At 43.4% G+C, this 19,769-nt stretch overlaps 1 protein-coding gene across 2 annotated transcripts in view; it reads right to left on the reverse strand.

Moving 5' to 3' along the window:
* The window catches only part of TMEM248 (transmembrane protein 248), a 38,456-nt gene extending 19,682 nt beyond the window's left edge, over positions 1 to 18,774 (reverse strand). The window contains exon 1 of one of the 2 annotated variants that reach the window (XM_043559881.1): positions 18,639 to 18,774. In XM_043559881.1, the coding sequence (XP_043415816.1) occupies positions 18,639 to 18,740 (102 nt within the window). In that variant the 5' untranslated portion in view covers positions 18,741 to 18,774. Of the gene's footprint in view, positions 1 to 9,444; positions 9,762 to 18,638 lie in introns of those variants that run through there. The other variant, XM_043559882.1, reaches the window with a different exon arrangement.
* Positions 18,775 to 19,769: the final 995 nt, after the last annotated feature.

The raw sequence follows: 19,769 nt of genomic DNA on the forward strand, positions 1-19,769 counted from the left end.
ATGCTCAACATCACTGATCATCAGAGAAATAAAAACTACAATGAGATATCACCTCATACCTTTCAGAATGGCTAAAATCAAGTAACTTAATAAAAGTTATTAAAAATATTAAATAAATAAATATTTTTAAAAAGGGGGTGGTGCCTGGGTGGCTCAGTCAGTTAAGCATCCAACTCTTGATTTTGGCTCAGGTCATCTCATGGTTTGTGGGTTCGAGCCCCATGTCAGGCTCTGACAGCATGGTGCCTGCTTGGGATTCTCTCTCTACCCTCTCTCTCTCTGCCTCTCCCGCACTCCTGCGTGCACGGTCTCTCTCAAAATAAATAAATTTAATGAAAATTATTTTGAGAATGGCTAAAACCAAAAACACAAGAAACAACAGGTATTGGCAAGGACGTGGATAAACAGGAACCACACTGTTCTTGCACTGTTGGTGGCAATACAAAACGGTACGGGGGTTCCTCAAGAAGTTAAAAAATACAACTACCCTATAATCCAGCAATTGCACTATGAGGTATTTAGCCAAATGATACAAAAATAATGATTCAAAAGGATACATGTACCCCAATATTTATAGCCGCATTACCTACAACAGCCAAACTATGGAAACAGCCGAAGTTTCCATAAACTGATGAATGGAAAAAGTAGCATATACATACAAGGAATATTACTCAGGGGTGCCTAGGTGGCTCAGTTAGTTAAGCATCTGACTCTTGATTTTGGCTTAGGTCCTGATCTCATGGTTCTTGGGATTGAGCTCTGTGTCAGACTCCTTACTGACAGGGCAGAGCATCCTTTGGATTCTCTCTCTTAATAAATAATAAGTAAACCTAAAAAAAATTTTTTTTTTTTTTTTTTTGGAGAGAGATACAGAGCGCGAGTGGGGGAAGCAGAGAGACAGAGATGGAGACAAAAGAATCCAAAGCAGTCTCCAGGCTCTGAACTGGTCAGCACAGAGCCTGGCCCGGGACCCGAACTCACAGATGGTGAGATCATGGCCTGAGCCGAAGTCGGACACTTAACTGACTGAGCCACCCAGGTGCCCCAATAAATAAACTTTTTTTTAAAAAATGGGATATTACTCAGTCACAAAAAATAATGAAATTTTGCCATTAGTAAAAGCACAGATGAAGCTAGAGTATCATGCTAAGTGAAATCAGTCAGAGAAAGACAAATACCGTATGACTTCACTCCAATGTGGAATTTAAGAAACAAAACAAACAAGCAAAGGGGACAAAGAACAAGAAACAGAACTCTTTAAAAAAAAAATTTTTTTTTAATGTTTATTTATTTGAGAGAGAGGAAGAGAGAGCACAAGTGGTGAAGGGATAGAGAGAGAGGGAGACACAGAATCCAAAACAGGCTCCAGGCTCTGAGGTGTCACCACAGAGCTAGACGTGGGGCTCGAACCCACGGACTGTGAGATCATAACCTGAGCCGAAGCTGGACGCTTAACCGACTGAGCCACCAAGGCGCTCTAAGAAACAGACTCTTAATTATTAAGAACAAACTGATGGTTACCAGAGGGGAGGTGGGTGGGAGGACGGGTAAAATTAGGTGATGGATATAAAGGTGGGCACTTGTTATGATGGGCACCAGGTGTTGTATGGAAGTGTTGAATCACTAAATTGTACACCTGAAACTAACATTACACTACATGTTAACTAACTAGAATTTAAATAAAAACTTAAAAAAAAACCACTAGGTTTCACTAAAATTAAGAATTTCTGCTCTATGAAAGACACTGTTACCAGAATGAGAACACAAGCACAGACTGGGAGAAAATACTGCAAAAGACATATCCGATACAGGACTGTTATCCAAAATATACAAAGAACTCTTAAAATAATAAGAAAACAGCACAATTTAAAAAAAAACTGGCCAAGGATCTTAACAGACAGACATACCTCAACAAGGAAGACATACAGATGGCAAATAAGCATACAAAAAGATGCCCCACATCACAGGTTATCAGGAAATCCAAATTAAAACAACAATGAAATACCACTACCCTTCCTAGAAGGGCCAAAACCCAGAACACTGACAATGCCAAACACTGGCAAGAATGCAGAGCAACAGAAACTCTCATTCATTGCTGGTAGGAATGCAAAACGGTACGGCCACTTTAGAAGTTTGGTGGTTTCCTACAAAACTAAAACACACTCTTAACCACAATATCCAGCAAGTGCACTGCTTGGTATTCGCCCAAAGTAGTTTAAAACTTAGGTCACATAAAACTCTACGCATGGAGGTTCACAACAGCATTATTCATACTTGCCACAATTTGGAAGCAACCCAGATAGATACCTTTCAGTAGGGCAAAGGATAAACTGTGGTATATCCAGACAGTGGAATATATTATTCAGTACTAAAAAAGAAATGAGCTATCAAGCCATGAAAGCCAAGGCGGAAACTTAAATGCATATTACTACATGAAAGAAGTCAATCTGAAAAGGCCACATACCCTACGATTCCAAAGATATGACATTCTGGAAAAGGCAAAAGTATGGAGCCAGTAAAAGGATCAGAAGCTGCAGGAGGGAGGGAGGGATGAACAGATGGAGCACAAAGGATTTTTAGGTCAGTGAAAATACTCTGTATGATTATGGACTCTGAATGACAGTGATGGAGGTTCACCAATTATAACAAATGTATCATTCTGGTGGGAGATGCTGAAAGGGGGAGGCTATGCATGTGTGTGGGACAGTGTTATACAGGAAATCTCTGTACCTTCCTCTCAATTTTGCTGTGACCCTAAAACTGCCTTTAAAAACTTGAGTCTTTTTTTTAAAAAATAAAAACAAAAAATGACATTAGTTAGGTTAAGAATCCTAAGATTGAGAAACAAAAACATCAACAGTAAATCAGAGTTCCATAAGTTTATTTAAAGTTATAATAAGCTCTTATATATGTTTATACAGTTTATTAAGAGAAAGACAAAATCTGAATCACATATAAAAATAAATAGGAACCATTCACCACCTGGAACTACAATTATAAAACATCTAGAAAAGGACAAAAATCTAAAATAAGTTCACTTCTAGAGAAAACTAACAGTCATTAAAACCACATCACACCAGAATGTAAACATCTATATATCAACATAAATACCTACAAATCAGCAAATATCAATATAGCTAATTTAATTAGAGAAAGTTCCAGGGGAGGCCAACTGTATTCACTTAAAAGTGAAAGACTTTATTTTTTAATAAAACAATTAAAAGTCAAATATTTCACAAACTTGACATTCCTTTCCTACCGTTCACTAGCATTTTCAAATAATTAACAAAAGCTAAACAAATGTATTTCCTCTGGAAAGAATTAAAAGAACATTTCTATGATCTCTACCATAGTAAATGTCACTTTTAATTAAAGAATAAGTTAAGTTCTGTATGGGGTTAAGAAAAGTAGATAGAGAGAAAGCACACTATCTGGCCCCTTTTCCTAAATTCATCCCAAGTCCAACTAGAGGCTTTCACAAGGATAAAGAGAGAAACCACCAGGGCTGTGAAGCTGCCCCTTGGGAAAAGTCTAGGGATTTAAGGTACCCAGAACACAGCCAAAATGCAGTTACATGTGAGAGTATGTGACTGAAGTCCATTGACGGAGTACCTAGAGCTCTGAGACCAACTGAATGACAACACTAAACATCGGGTGGCAATTTAAGTAGGCAAAAGGCAATACCAAGATTATACTGGAGTTACCTCGAGCAACCCACAAGTTAAGGAGAAACACCAGAGTTACTTTAAAAGAAGAGGAGAAGAGGAAAAGAGCTGTGAAACTTTCTAGAGATGAACTTGGCCACACATATCAACAGCACTACAACCCAGCATACTCTTATCTGTGCTGTTCAACTTCTAAAAACTTCACCTGAGAAAAAAGTACTGAAAACAAAGATTTAACTACTAAGATAGTTATCTCAGGAGTGTTTAAAACAGTAAAAAACGAAAAACTAGATACCCAACAACAGCAGAGAAATGGTTACAGCATGATATATCCCCAGCAAAAACACTATGGTCATTAAACACACAGCAGCTAAAATAACATACACAGAATGAGGCTATTCAGGTTTTTTAAGTATGAGAGTTGGTGCACACAAGTACCCATCCGGGAAAAAAAGACAAATAACATACCCTCAAATGTAAACAATGGTGGTTCCCTCTAGCTGGTCAGATTACATAGATCTTTTTCCTTTTTAAAAAAATTTCCATCATGAATATATATTCCTTTTGTAATACTTTCTAACAATAAAATTTATAAATGTAAATAATCTTCAATAGATCCTGCTGGTCTCGTGGCCAAAATAAAACTTCCTTAAATCTTAATTCTCTTCATTTTCTTCATTAATAAAGGTGAGAAATAGGAGAAAAAACCCCCAGAACTTTCTTAAACCAAACTAGAAAAAAAAAAAAAAAAAACAGAAAGCAGGACAGTCCTCTAGCATGTCCTGGTGCTAAAGACAGGCAAAGCTTAACTTGCAGTCATCTGTACTCAGAGGGATCTGTGAGAAACGGAGAATAGCAAACAAGATCTAGGTGAGGCTCCTGCAGACAACTCAGTGCTGTGTGCTCCCGGGGCAGGTGGGCACAGAAGTTCTCCAGACAGGCATGGGCCCCTCCATTAGGGCAGAGGTTGAGAGGCCAGTGGAGGCCACAGAGGGGAGGAAGTGACCATGAGCCAAAAAGGTGCCCAGGATGGTGAGGTATCCTGCAAGTGTCTCAAGAAGGAAGAGGTACTGAGAAGTGAGTTAAGTATTACGATTAAGAAAAGAAAGGATCTCTGAGCCTCTCTGCGCTTTAAAAAATACTCCAGTGAAACTAAGCTTGCGTCATGCTCCACCTGGCAAGATCACCGGTGACCTCTAAAACCACACTCTGGCAGGGGGAAAGCAAATGGTGAGGAGAGAAGAGCAAGGATGAGGAGACAGACAACAGGTGAACACCAGGGCTTCAAATGAAAGGGACAAGAGACAGTGGGTCAGAAGTGAGGAAACTGACACATTTGTAACCAGAGAAAAGAGCTACTAAAAGAGGAAGGCTGCCCAAGGGGCCAGTGACAGCTGAAATATGCAATTTTGGAATTGATTATAGTATTTTATTAGAAAGGAAATTAACACTGATTATGCCAGATAAGGAGCCTTTCACAGGGTCTCCCTTTCTCCAAGTACACCACATAGCTACTTGCCCAAGTTTAAAACTACAATCTAAAACTCGAATTTAAGATCTGCTAAACCACTACCTGTGACCCAGACCAAAAAGTTCACCTTATGTGAACAACAAAACCACCGTTCATTTTAAACTAGATTTTCGACCTCAGGCCAAATGGGAAATTCCTTAAAACTCTCCGATAAAGTCATGTCCTTCTCAAAGTTTCAAAGTGACTAGGAGGTGGGGGCTGGCGGCAATGCCAGGGGAGGCTTGGAGAGCCTGCTGTGTGTGCCCACCCCAGGAAATACACCGCTCTTGTGCTAAAAGAATAGCAGGAACTCACCTCGATGTGGGAGAGGGGCCCACTTGGCTTATTGTGGGTTTTTTGTTTTGTTTTTAATGTTTATTTATTTTTGAGAAAGAGAGAGAGAGCATGCACAGGAGGGACAGAGAGAAAGGGAGACAAGGGATCTGAAGCAGGCTCCATGAGCTGTCAGCACAGAGCCCGATGCCGGGCTCAAACTCCCAAACCGTTAAACCATGATCTGAGCCGAAGTCGAATGCTTAACTGACTGAGCCATCCAGGTGCCCCAGGGCCCACTTTGAATGTAAAAATTTTAAAAATATCCTGAACCTAATAAAAAGCACTAATGGATGTGAAACTAGATTATCCAACACTTAGCAGAGATGAGGCCACCTGCTGATATCAAAGAAACCTGTGCAATCTCAAGCACGCAGCTACCATCCTTCGTCCCCCACCATGAAGCAGAACAGACCCTCAGAGAGGCAAATTAGTAGTGATGAAGACAGGAAAACTTCCAGGTCTCCAGTGAGGTCTCAGTTGGTAAAGCCAAGCCAGAATTGCAGTCCTTAACTCCCCTCCCTGCAATATTTGACACAGACACAATGTCTTCCACCTCCAGGACATCAGTCACCGGGCTTTCCTTTTGCTTAATTGGCCACCCCTTCCTTCTCCCTCTTAAGAGCTGCTTCTCCCCCTGAGCTCACGGCTGGGCCTCTGCTCAAGGCACACACACTTACTCCCTGCAATTTTCTGTATCTATCCCCGTGCCCAGACCCAAACATCCACATACAGGAGCTCTCTACTTAGCTGACCCACAGGCACCTTGAGCCAAGGTCAAAACTTCTCCAAAGTCACCAAAGCCGCTCCTCCTCATAATGAAAGACACAGCCATCTACCCAGTGACCACTGCCAGCCATTCTTGAGTCTCTCTCTCTCTTCTATAAACCGCTATCAGTTACCAGTCAAGCAGTTCCCACCTTGTAAATGTCTCTAACAAGAGGCTGTCCTCCTCCACACCCCCTGCCCCCTCCCCCATACTGCCTTCTTCAGCCAAACTGAAAGCCAGATGTATCCTGTTCGTGTTGCCTCTTGTTTCCATGATGTTTCTGCAGTTGCTTAACAAGAACATCTAACATAACTGCTCACTCTTTACGAAAAAGGCACCCTGTTTAGGAGTTTTGCGTGTATTGTATATGATCCTCACAACATCTGTATTTCGCAGAGGGGTATGTCCATTTCTTGGTTTGCTTTTTTCTTATGATCATTTGTTTTGTTTCCTAAATTCCACATAACCTTTTTCATTTTAATTAAAATGTCATAGTAAAATACTTTTATAAAGGCTGTCTTACATGGCAATGGGATTCTGCAGCATGTTACTGACAAAAAACATCCCGCAGATTGGCCATCCGTGTACTATGTCATGCTGTGTCCCCTGTAAAGGCCACTCTTTTTCAGACGCATGTCTACAACAAGGAGACAGAGCAGTGGCTAGAAAGGGAAGAAGAGTCTAAAAGAAATATCAAAAAGTTAAGATGGTGCAATCCTGAGAGTGTTTAACGAAAGACTAAGGTTGAAGCCAGTGAGGTCCTGAGACTAGTCATAATGTTGCAGAGCAATTACATGGCATCCTATTTGAATGGCTTCAAAGGTCTTCGACAATACTGTGTAAGAGAAACCAGCCACATCTCGGTGAACTAGATGTCAGTAAAAACACCCAGGGGATGTCTGGGTGGCTCAGCTGGTTGAGTGTCCAACTTCAGCTCAGGTCATGATCTTGTGGTTCATGAATTCAAGCCCTGCGTCAGGCTCTGTGCTGACAGCTCTGAGCCTGGAGCCTGCTTTGGATTCTGTCTCCCTCTCAAAAATAAACACTGGGGCACCTGGGTGGCTCAGTCCCTTGAGCGTCTGACTTCAGCTCAGGTCATGATCTCATGGTTCGTGAGTTCAAGCCCCACGTCAGGGTCTGTGCTGACAGCTCAGAGCCTGGAGCCTGCTTCGAATTCTGTGTCTCCCTCTCTCTCTGCCCCTCCCCTGCTCGCGCTCTCTCTCTCTCAAAAATAAATAAACATTAAAAATAATAATAAATAGATATGTAAACATTTAAAAATTAAGAAAACAAAACACTCAGGAATTGGCTTAAAAGCCTGCCATTCATCAATTGGCAGTAGCCAGAGTGGCAAAGATCATACTAGAGCCGAGTTCCCACAAACTAAACACAGGCACAGAAACAACTTGCAGACACTAAATTTAATTTCCTGACTGTTAATACCAGACAGGAATCACAATCAGCATCTTTTTCATTGTCCTTAAAATAAGTTAAGCACTGCTTTGTGTCATTGTCTGAGTAACAGAACAAAAGAAACCCACCAAATGAAAACAATTCTTTAGAACTCAGAAATCTACCAGAAGCCAGACTGGGTAGCCAGTGCTTTTTCTGTCTTAGAAAAGCATTTAACCCTTCTTACCGACTGCCTCTGCCACTGCTTCCAGGTTTCTACTGCCCAGCTACCTAGTCTGAGTGCTGTTCCAACTCCTGCCCCTAGCTTTTTCATTTCCCAGTTAATTCTGACCCAAATGCTCAAGATCTTTTGAGGTCCACCTCAAGGGTCACTTCCTTTATGAAGCCTAACCATAACAAAAACCTCTGATAGTTATCTCCACGTGGCCATTCAGTCCTGCCACTTTTATGAGCCTACTGCTTTCTCTAAGTATGTTCCCCGCGGGCAGAAACTGCATTTGCACTTAGGTCTTGTCTCTCTTCCGTGCAACAGCTGCCAGCTGCCCTAACACTGGGATGCTCAATCAGCATTTGGGGATCTCAGTACCCAGACGTGGGTGGCAGGCAGTCCGGCTTTTAGTCCTCCCACCTCAATTAGGCCACAGAAATTCTTCCTCCACCTTTACTAGGAAGTCAGCACACTGCCTCCTTATCCCAGGGAGTTAAGAGCTTGCAGTCATCAAGTCTATCTTAGCTGCACAACAGGTCTATTTCCTTTCCTTAAATCAGGAAACTGGAAGGTGTTCTTACCCTTCAAGCAATTTCATCTACACACAGGATACAAATGCTCAGACCCCAAGCTAACCAGAGAGCTATCGGGACAAAAAAAGTTATTAAATATCCATCATGAAATTAATCAAATTCCAGCCTTGGAATTTTTCCTCCCACTGCCTCCCACAGAGGCTCACCTTTGAGGCAGGAAAGTAGCAGTTCAGGAGCAGCCACAATCTTCCCTGCTTTAAAGCAAGCTGCAAAGAAGCTCCCCATTCATCGCTGAATAAGGGCTGTAATCTGCTAGTTGAGAACTAAACTACAGGCATCGTATTCTTCAACAAAGGCCCCCTCACCAGCTGTTCCCCGGTTATGGTGTTCACACAGTTCAAAACAGCACAATAGGCTTGGTTTTATTTCTAATGGTGTTTATCAAGAGAAACAGAACTACCTGCCTCTAAATTACCCCGCAGCCACTCCTCGATTTATTTTACTAAAATATGAGTGAAGAGGATTATCCACCCTATCTCTCGGTATTTACCAAGCCTGACACATAATATACCACTATTTCAAGTGTCTGCACATAGGTTAAGTCTATCCCTCCCATCTTCTTCCTGAGATGTACATGATTTGCAAATAGAGAAGTAACGCAAACACGACCCAAAGTCAAAAATGGCAAACTACCAAAATGTTCCCCGTGCCAAATCCAAATTATCCAGGCCTCAGGTCTGAACGGGGGACGTCCCGCCATCTCGAGGGCGACAGGGCACCCTGGCTCCAGGCATGCGGGTGGACCAACCCGGGGGGGCGGGTAAACAGGCCCACGCCAGCGGCGCAGGCCAGGCTTGGGCTAAGACGGAGCGACCCCCACCGCCAGCTGGGGCGGGGGCTGCAGCCCCGAGAGGAGGTGAAGACACCCGGCCGGAAGGGCCGCTCCCGACCAGCACGGCGCCCTCCCGACCCCGCGCTCAGCCCCGACCCCGGCCCGCCCGCCCCCGGCTCACCCCGCCCCGGTGGGCAGCGGCGCGCCCCGGGCCCGGCCGGGCCAGCTGTTCGGCGGACGCCCGCGGCCGCTCAGAGATCACTCGCGGCGGCGCGCGGCGGGCCGGGGGCCGCTCGGGACCATCCTCCCCGCCGCGCCGGGGGCGGCCTCGGGCTCCACGGGGCCCAGGCGAGGACCAGAGGCCAGTCCGGCTCACGCCGCCGCGACACAGACTCCTCTCAGGGTCCGGCAGCCGTGGTTTCCGGGTAGAAAAAAAACGCCACCGCCAACGCTGCCGTGACCTCCGACACCTGGCGTCCGACGGCGGCGCGGCCGGGACAAGATTCCTCAGTCGCGAGCTGCGGAGACCACGCCCCCTGGCTGGGCAACGTGGGGGCTTGCGTGCGAGTACCGGGGCTGCGTGCGTGCTGACACGGAGCGCGGGGCCTGCCTTTCTGTGTCTGTGTTTGAACGGGGTGTTGTGAGGCTGGCATCGTGGTGAGTGCCCGTGCCTAGTGCACGTGGGTGGACCTGCGTGTCAGTGCGTTCTGTAAAGACCGTGTGTGCTGTGCGTTTGTGGATCCGTGTGCGTGTTTAGTGCTGTGCGTGATGGTTAGGAGTATAACGTGTGTGCATACGTAGGTGTGTAGTGTGTGTCTGTGTGTGCCCGTGCATTAATCACTGCCCATGAAAGTATAATTTTAATACAATCCCTTTGTAAGGTAATTTGGCATCGTCCAGGAAACTTGAAGATATGGCTTCTTTCTGGAGAATATATTACCCCGGAGAAACAGTTGCACATCTGCGCAAGTGGACATAATAAAGAATATTTATAGCACCATTATTTGTAGTCACTAAGAATTGAAGAGAAAACAAACATCCATACAGTCAAACGTAAAAATAGGCAGTATATTCTTATATAAACAATTTCGACAGCGAAGATTATTCAGAACAGCTTGACAACATCCGGGCTCACCTTAAGGGCATAACATGCTGGGGGCGGGGGGGGGAGGGCGGGGGCAAGCCATGAAAGGATACATTGCAGCATAATTCAATTATATAAAATCCCCCAAACATGCTAATCAACGCATTGTTTAGAGATGCATACGTGACTGGTGGAATTCAGAAAAAACAAAAACAAAAACAAAAACAGGAAGAGATGCACAAACTTCATGTTAAGTGGTAACAGGATAGAATGGGGGAGGGCACACAGGCTACTTCAAGGTACCTTGAGCAAGTCACAAGCACTCTGAGCCTCATGTACTTGGTTTCTGAGGTGGGGGTGATAATACCAGCTTGTTCCAGTTCGTTAAATTCCTCCACTCTGTAAAACTGTAAAGCACTATCCAAAGATAAGTTATGTGCTTTGAGAGCTAACCACGGTAGGACCTGAGCTGTTTGTCAAAGTTCCTGCAGGGCACTGACCCCTGGTTGGTATGACACACACCGATTTAATAGTAGTATTTTATGGGTTCAAGAAGCTTCAGAGTAGTTTATGTCAGCTTATCAGCATTATTTGTTGATAATAGACAAAGGGCTCTGCATTTGGGGCTAGTTACAAGCAGGAATATGCCTATGCTGTGTGACCAGAAAAAACATTAGAAAAGAAACCAGCAGAGACTCAATTTTGGGCTCCCTGCTCTAAAGCGTTCCATGCACATGGTGGTTCCTGCCCCAGGAGTGAAAGCGCCATCTGTTTGGGCTCTTACAGAAGAAGGATAATAGAACCTTGCACCTCGCCTTTCTTAAATATTCGCCCTTACTTAAATATTATTGGTGTATTGTATTTTTTGTCCTGTAATAAACTGTAGATTTGTTAGGATCTGTGAGTTTTCTTTAGCAACCAAAGCCTGTTAAACCATTTCAGCAGCTGGTGCCAGATGTGGGATTTACTGAAAAAACCCTGACTCATTCTTAGCTCAAAATATGGCTAAGGCATTACTAGAAAAAAAAAAAAAAAAAAAAGGTGATTCTGATAAAAGAGATGAAAATGAACAAGTTACTCTTGGTTTGAAGTAGCACAGACTTTGAAATTAGATACTAGTTGTAAAACATTCCAGTGAAATCTGGAACTGAAAGAATCTGAACCTCAGGAGCTAGAAAAATGGACCAGCAGGGAACTGGAAACGGATACCAGGTCAGCTAAAAATTCAGATCTGTGGTTGCTTCTTTGAGCCTCAGCAAAATGAAAGTTAAGTTCAGAATCTCCTTGGGGTGAGCTGTGTCCTCTCTGGCTGGCACCATAATATTTGATGAGTCAGCTAATTCTGTGAGACTGAGGACAACAAAGAAGATAATTCAAGTTGGGCAAGATGACAGGGAGGGCAAGAAACTAGGGAAATAAGGGATTATTCAGTGAGGGAACTGAAAAATTTTCCAGGTCATTACAGACATCATCCTGACAGACCTTTGTTAAAATGATTCCTGAGAATTTTAGAGAATTTTAGAATGAGGAGCAGTGTCTCCGCTTTGAACACTTCTGACTAAAGGGGAAGATTTTGGCCCACCAGCTATTGGCTAATACCTTTGTGGGGATGGTTCATAGGGAAGCCCCTAGGTTTCTAGAATGGATTAAGAGAAGGATCCATCATGCTTACCCAGAGAAAGACAATGTCACTTCCCCTCCGTTGTCAACCAATACTAAAGTTGCAAAAACACTGCAGGCGTAGGCAGTATTGAACTATCTATAAAATGACAGAATCGAGCTCCCTAATGGGATGCCCCTCACCCAGGCTACGACCAACGCTGTAACTCAAGGCGTCCCGCCAGCACTAGCACCACATATGACTTTGATATTGAGACCGCAGAAGGTAAAAGAGGCAACCTCAAATCCTTTATCCCAGCTACCACATGGAGGATTAAAAAAAAAACAAACTGGCACAGCCACTTTGGAAAACAAACTGGCAGTTCCTCAAAAAGCGAAACAGAGAGTTAACATTTTAGCCCAGCAATTCCATGTCCAGAGACCCAAGAGGATTAAAGCATGTCAACACAAAAATAGTCAAAAAAGTGGAAACAGCCCAGATGTTCATCAACTGATGAATGGATAAACAAAATGTGGTACATCCATACCGTGGAACATTATTCACCCGTAAAAGGGAATGAAGCTTCAAAGCATCATGATCAATGAAAGAAGCCTGTCACGAAAGGCCACATATATGATTCCATTTGATATGAAATGTCCAGAAGAGGCAAATCCATGGAGACAGAAAGTGAATTCGTGGTTGCCAAAGGTGGGAGGTGGTAACTAAAGGGGAACAGGGTTTCTTTTGGGGCCAAGAAAAACACTTGAAAGTTGACTCAGTGAATGCACTGAAAACCATTGAATTATACACTTGAATTGTGTGAATTACATGGTATATGAATTACATCTCAGTGAAGATGTTTTCAAAAAAGTTAGAACTTTACAAAAGAAAGGAAATCAACACAAGAAAGGGACTAACAATTCAGCCTCTAATCATGTGGGAATCTTTAGACAGCTAGTTTTAAAAGTCAAAAAAGAAAGAAATTGAGAGAGAAAGTGCCACCAAAACCTTTATGAAAATCTGAGGATCCCACATCTAAGTCTCCTCAAAGCCCCTCGGATGGAAAATCCAAAGGCTTGGGGAAATTCCAGAAAGAAATAAGGTTCCAGTGAGCCTACAGCATTAGATTCTAAAATACTCACTTTTATTTTATTTTTTTTTTCAACGTTTATTTATTTTTGGGACAGAGAGAGACAGAGCATGAACGGGGGAGGGGCAGAGAGAGAGGGAGACACAGAATCGGAAACAGGCTCCAGGCTCTGAGCCATCAGCCCAGAGCCTGACGCGGGGCTCGAACTCATGGACTGCGAGATCGTGACCTGGCCGAAGTCGGACGCTTAACCGACTGCGCCACCCAGGCACCCCAAATACTCACTTTTAATACAAAGGTAGTAGTTCTTTGTCCAATACCTGCAAGTTTTCCTTAAGATTGATATTATTTCGGGGTGCCTGGGTGGCTCAGTCGGTTGAGCATCCAGCTCTTGGTTTCAGCTCAGATCATGATCTCAAGTTTGTGAGTTTGAGCCCCGCATCAGGCTCTGTGCTGACAGTGTAGAGCCCGCTTGGGATTCTCTCCCCGCTCTCTCTGCCCCTACCCCACTCGTGCACTCTCTCTTCTCTCAAAATAAACAAACTTTAAAAAAAGTCATAATGGAGGAAGAAGACAGACAAAAACGCCGGGTCTCTTGACTCAACTCCCAGTGGGGTTCCCAAGGTCTTTTACCAACAACGGGTGGTGAAATGGCCAGAGGTGGAGAAGTAACTCTTCTAGATCTCCTGGGCATGGAGCACATTTATAGTGTTGCCTCGGCCTGCTAACAAGCCCGGTTAGAGCCCCTGAAGAGAAGGCTCCTGCCCATCTCCTGTTGCTGCCAGCAGTATATTTGCACGGTAGGGAACCACAGGGCCTTCTTTAGAGAGAAAAGACTGGCTTAAAACTGATGATATATGGAAGAAGATGCAATTGCTCCCAGGGGAAAGGGAGCCAATAGCTTGTTAAAGGGAAAGTCTAACCAAATCTCCATGGCTGGTTGAGAAGCTTAGAGGAAGGGAATAAGTATGGTCTCTTAGCTTTGACTCCGAAGGTCCTGGGGGCAAAGAACTGTGTCCAAAGCTCCTCTTTTTTGAAGAGCCAACAAGTGACCTGACCACTACAGACAACCGTTTGGCGGACCCTCAGAAAGTGAGACATAGAATCACCATATGGCCCGTCAATTCTAATCCTAGGGGTACATCACGAAGAACAAAAAGCAGGAGTTAAAACCGATGCGTACCCACCGATGTTCATCACCCCATTATCTGTAATAGTCAGAAGGTGAAAACAACCCAGATGTTCACCAACAGATTAATAGGCAAATTGGCCTACACATATGAAAGAATATCACCTTGGAAAGGAAGGGCACTCTGACACGTGCTGCAACATTATGTGAAATGAAAACATTATGATAAATGAAACAAACCAGACACAAGGAACAAATGTTACATGATTTAACTTACATGAAGCAGCAAAGTCATGGAGATAGAAAGTAGAAAAGAGGTCATCGGGGGGCCACGGGAAGCAGGGAATGGGGAGCTATTGTTTCATTGTATAGAGTTTCTATTAGTTCTGGAAACAGGCAGTGGTGACGGTGGCATGACATTGCGAATGCACTCAATACCATGAACTGGACACCCAAAAAGTGTCAGTGTGAGTTGGAAATATTTCACCGCATTAAGAAAAAAAAACCACGCGAGTGGACAACGTCCAACCTAATGACCTTCTGCGCGTGGTCTGTGTCCTCACAACCGATGACCAGGTGTGAGGTCTGTGTGACCACAGGGAGCAATTGTAACGGGACTATGTCTTTGGGTCTGCATTTGACGTTTGCTCATGAAATACTGGAGACAAGGCCTCTGACTTATACTGCTATGAGAACCAATTATGGTACGTGAGAAAAGGTAGATTTTGTTGGAAGGGAAAACATCATAAAAAATTGGTTGATTGTAGTTTAATCAGTCAACAGAAGTACGCCACAAAGCACAGATAGCCAGTGATCAGGGAGGAAAAGGATTGTCAAGTATGAAACATTTGTGCTCATGTTATTCATTAGTGGATGGATCAGCTCTCTGTTTAAATGGATGCCAACCCCCCAGATGACTGCAAACATTTGAAATCCGTGTGCACATTTGGATCTTCTATGTGAACAGAGTACCTGTTCCAAGGTGTTCTGTGCAAGTGTAGGTGGTTCCTGAACCAAGAGAGGGGTGGGTAATAGGACCTTGCACCTGGACGTCCCAGACCCTTAGGGTGAGACAGCCTTTGGCTGTGATTTCCTTATTTCCATGCTGTTGCTACCTGGTACCCTTTCCAGGAATAGACTGTAGATAGGTAAGCACTGCCATTTTGAGTCCTGTCATTTTGGGTCTTGAGCAAGTCAATCCTGTTTGACTACCACCATAGGTAGAGTTTTGCTGCACTAATGATCACTGGGTCTCCTGATGGGGTGCACTGAGGAGGACACATCACCTCTTTGGCATTCCTGCCAAAATGCTAAAACCTGAATATAATCCTCAGGACGTGATCAAGCAAATCCAGGATGAGTGACATTCTGAAAATACCTATCCCACACTCTTCAAGTACATCAATGTCATGAAAACAAGAAAGACATGTATACCAAATTCATGTATACCAAATCATCATGATGTACACTTTCAATATCTCATAATTTTATTTGCAAATTTTACCTTAATAAGCTGAGGAAAAAAGAAATAAACCTGGGCAATTGTTCTAGATTAAAGACCACTAAAGACACATGACCACTAAAAGCAATCCTGCACAGGAACCTGGATTGGGAAAATTTGGATATGGTCTACTGACTGCATCAATGTTAAATTCCTGTGGTTACGTAAAAGATTGTCCTTATTCTTAGGAGATATATACTATATTTAGATATATACTAAATAGAGGTATTGAATTATGATATCCGCACCTGAGAGAGAGAGAGAGGAAGCAAATGTGACAAAATGTTAAGTATTGAATCAAGGAGAAGGGCATACAAATGTTCATTATAGTATTCTTTCAGTATTTCTGTAGATTTGACACTTCTCAAAATAAAAGTTTAGAAGAAAAAATAACAATCACTGTGATACATTAGGCCAGAAGTCAGCAAACCTTTCTGCTAAAATATATATATTTTAAGCTTTATGGACCATACAGTGTCTGTCGCAACTATTCATCTCTGCCATGTACTGTGAAAGACACAGAATGAATGGGAGTGGCTGTAGTCTAATAAAATCTTATTTACAAAAGCAAGTGCTGGGCCAGACTTGGCTGCAGGCCATAGTTTCTGACCTCTGCTTCAGGCTGTGGTAAACTCAGGGCAATTCTGCTGCCTCCTACAGTCAACTAGAAATTCATGGCTGCTCAGGAATTGACAGCATGTGTTAAAATGTGAATCAATACTGTAGCTTGAGATGCTATTATCCTAATCTCCCAACAACTGGTGACCTAACAGCCATGCCCCACTGAAAACATCCTCTCCTCTTTTTCATCTTGTCCCTAATAAAAACTCTTCAAATCTCAGGGTGCCTGGGTGGCTCAGTGTGTTAGCGACCGACTCTTGATTTCAGCTCAGGTCATGATCTCGTGGTTTGTGGGATCGAGCCCCACATCGGGCTTTGTGCTGACAGTGCAGACAGCGGAGAGCCTGCTTGGGTTTCTCTCTCTCCCTTTCACTCTGTCCCTCCCCTGCTCATCCTCTCTCTGTGTCTCTCAAAACAAATACATTTTAAAAAAGAGAAATGGGCACTCTGTGGGAACGTAAAATGGCACAGCCACAATGGAAAATAGTATGGCATTTCCTCAAAATATTAAAAATAGAACTGTAGAATTACCATATGATCCAGCACTTCTGGGTTTATTATCCAAAAGAATTAGAAGTCAGGATCTTGAAGAGCTATCTGGACCCCTGTGTTCATTGTACCATTGTTCACGATCGCTAAGACATGGGAAAAACCTAAATGGCCACCGACAGATGAATGGGTAAAGAAAATGTATACTCATACAGTGGAATGCTACTTGGCCAAAAAAAAAAAAAAAGTAAGGAAATTCTGCAAAATGGGATAACATGGATGGACCTTAGGACATAAGGCATTATTCCACTTACACGAGGTATCTAAAATAGCCAATTTCATAACATCAAAGATTGGGATGGGGGTTACCAGGGGCTGGGGGGGGGGGCGTACTGTTATTAATTAACAGTCCAAAAATTTCAGTTAAGGTTCTAGATACCTGCTGTGCAGCACTGTACTTAGAGTCAACAATAACACACACTCCAATATTTGTGAAGAGGATAGATTTTACGTTAAGTGTTGTCACCACACTAAAAAAGTAAAAGAAAGAAAAAGAGTGGGGGCCCTGGAGCTAGTCTTCCCCGGGTTCGAATGCTGGCTCCCCACTTCAGCTCTGTGATCTTGTGCAATGCCCAGGCATCTCCAAGCACCAGCTTCTCTTTGTGCCTCAGGACAATTAGCACGACTGACCTGCAGGCTACTGGAGAAGATTAAACAAGTTCTTCCATGTGAGGCACTTAGCACAGTGCCTGGCATCTATCGAGCGTTAATTAATGCTACCTGTTAGTATTCCTACTAAATTAGGTTTCTTAGACACAGTCAAGAGGTAATACATCTTTAAATGCTCACTTAGCACAGTGCCTAAGGGCTAAATACATGTAAGATGTTGCAATTATTCCACTAGGCAGTTAAACAGGCATTTGCTGCCTGTCACTTTCATTGTATCTTTCAGCTAAGTCTTGAGCCATTTAACTTTTCATGTTTTTGCACCTTCTCATTTCTCCTGGATTGTGAATAAGCTGAAGGCAGAGTCCAGGACGTGTGAATTTTTGCAGCCCCTCCAGCACCATGCTATGTAGCCTGGGCTGGAGTATATACAGGGCATAGTTTTAACACAGTCTTGAAAAGAAGAATCTTGGGGCGTCCGGGGGGCTCAGTCGCTTAAGTGCCCGACTTTGGTTCAGGTCATGATCTCACGGTTCGTGGGTTCCAGCCCCGCACTGGGCTCTGTGCTGACAGCTCAGAGCCTGGACTCTGCTTTGTCCCCTTCTCTCTCTGCCCCTCCCCTGCTTATGCTCTGTCTCTCAAAAAATAAATGAATGTTGAAAAAAAATTTTTTAAAGGAAGAATCTTCAGTAGACCACCTAATCCAGCACGCTACTGATTGACTCATCTAAATAAAGTTTACTTATTTTGAAAGAGACAGAGATAGTGCAAGTGGGGGAGGGGCAGAGAGAGAGAGAGAGAGAGGGAGAGAGAGCAAGCTCCACGCTGCCAGGGCCGAGCCTGAGGCAAGGCTTGAACCCAAGAAACCCCGAGATCCTGACCTGAACTGAAACCAAGAGACGGGCATTCAACCGGCTGAGCCACCCAGGCGTCCTCATCTCCACACTTTAAAAAAGACAGTGCTTTCAGAATGAGTCACTATGAGTTATGAGATGATAAGAGAAACTCTTCACTTGAAACGGTGACCATGTCCATCCACCCCCTCTGACTTTTCAAAATCAGGAGGAAACGACCAGACTCCTTCCCCTCCCAGACCTGTCCTGCGCTCCGCAGCAGGGACCATCAGAATTGCAGGTGAATTCTGACCATGGACTCAGAGCTCAGGTGAGATGCCTCCGTGTTTGAGAATGCTTACCAATCTTCCAGCTGCCACCCCAAGTCCAAGAAACTCGATTTCTTTCAGCTTCACTGACTTTTTATTACGGGAGTAGCACTTTTCTTCTGGCAGTGAAACCATTCAGCGGGTGTGTACTTCCATAGAGGGAATTTAAACCAGACACCTAGCCCTGCAAACAGCTCGTTATTCTTTTAAGGAGAAGGAGGCCTCAGAACCTTCCAGGAGGATGATTCTACCCCAGAGGTGGCATTCTATATTGGCAACCGCAGAGGGGTTGCCTGGGAAACCCTGTTTAGACATCAGCTGCGTCACTTTTAAGACAAACTTCTCTCTTTAAGAGCTAATGTGCACGATTATAATTCTGTGTCGTGTGGTGGTTTGGACAGCGTTTGTTTTTATGCTCTTAGAATAATTTTTGCATTTTTCTGATTACAAAACAACCATTGTATTGTATACAGTTAGGAAACTTTAGGAAATATTAAAAAGGAAATTAAAACCATCTGTAATAACCAAACCCAATGGTAACTACCGTTAAGATTTTCCTGTATTTCTGGAGCACGTGGGTGGCTCCGCTGGTTAAGCGTTGGCTTCTTGGTTTCAGCTCAGGTCATGATCTCACGGTTTGTGAGTTCAAGCCCCCAGTCGGGCTCTGTGCTGACAGTGAGGAGCCTGCTTGAGATTCTCTGTCTCTCTCTCTCTCTCTCTCTCTCTCTCTCTGCCCCTCCCCCACTTGGTGTGTGCGTGTACTCTCTCTCAAAATAAATAAGTAAACTTAAAAGAAGAAAGATTTTGCTGTATTTTTTTCTTTTTTTTCTAGCATTGCATGGAATTTTAAAACAAATTTGGAACTATGCTTCACATCATGCTAGGATTGTTTTCTACATAATTATTATTTGATTTAAACATCCCCCCCTACACAATTTAAACACTGAAAATTTTAACTTCTGTAGTCCTTATTTTTAATGTAAATTTTTATTGTGTTTCTTACGATTTTCTTAGCATAGCTTTCCAGAAATGGGATTACTGTGCCAAAAATAAAAATATATTTTTTTATTAAAAAATTGTTTTAATGTTTATTCATTTTTGAAAGACAGAGAGAGACAGAGCACAAGCAGGGGTGGGGTGGAGAGAGAGGGGGACACAGAATCT

The sequence above is a fragment of the Prionailurus bengalensis genome, chromosome E3 (genome assembly GCF_016509475.1).
Source record: "Prionailurus bengalensis isolate Pbe53 chromosome E3, Fcat_Pben_1.1_paternal_pri, whole genome shotgun sequence".
Classification (NCBI taxonomy): Eukaryota; Metazoa; Chordata; class Mammalia; order Carnivora; family Felidae; genus Prionailurus; species Prionailurus bengalensis.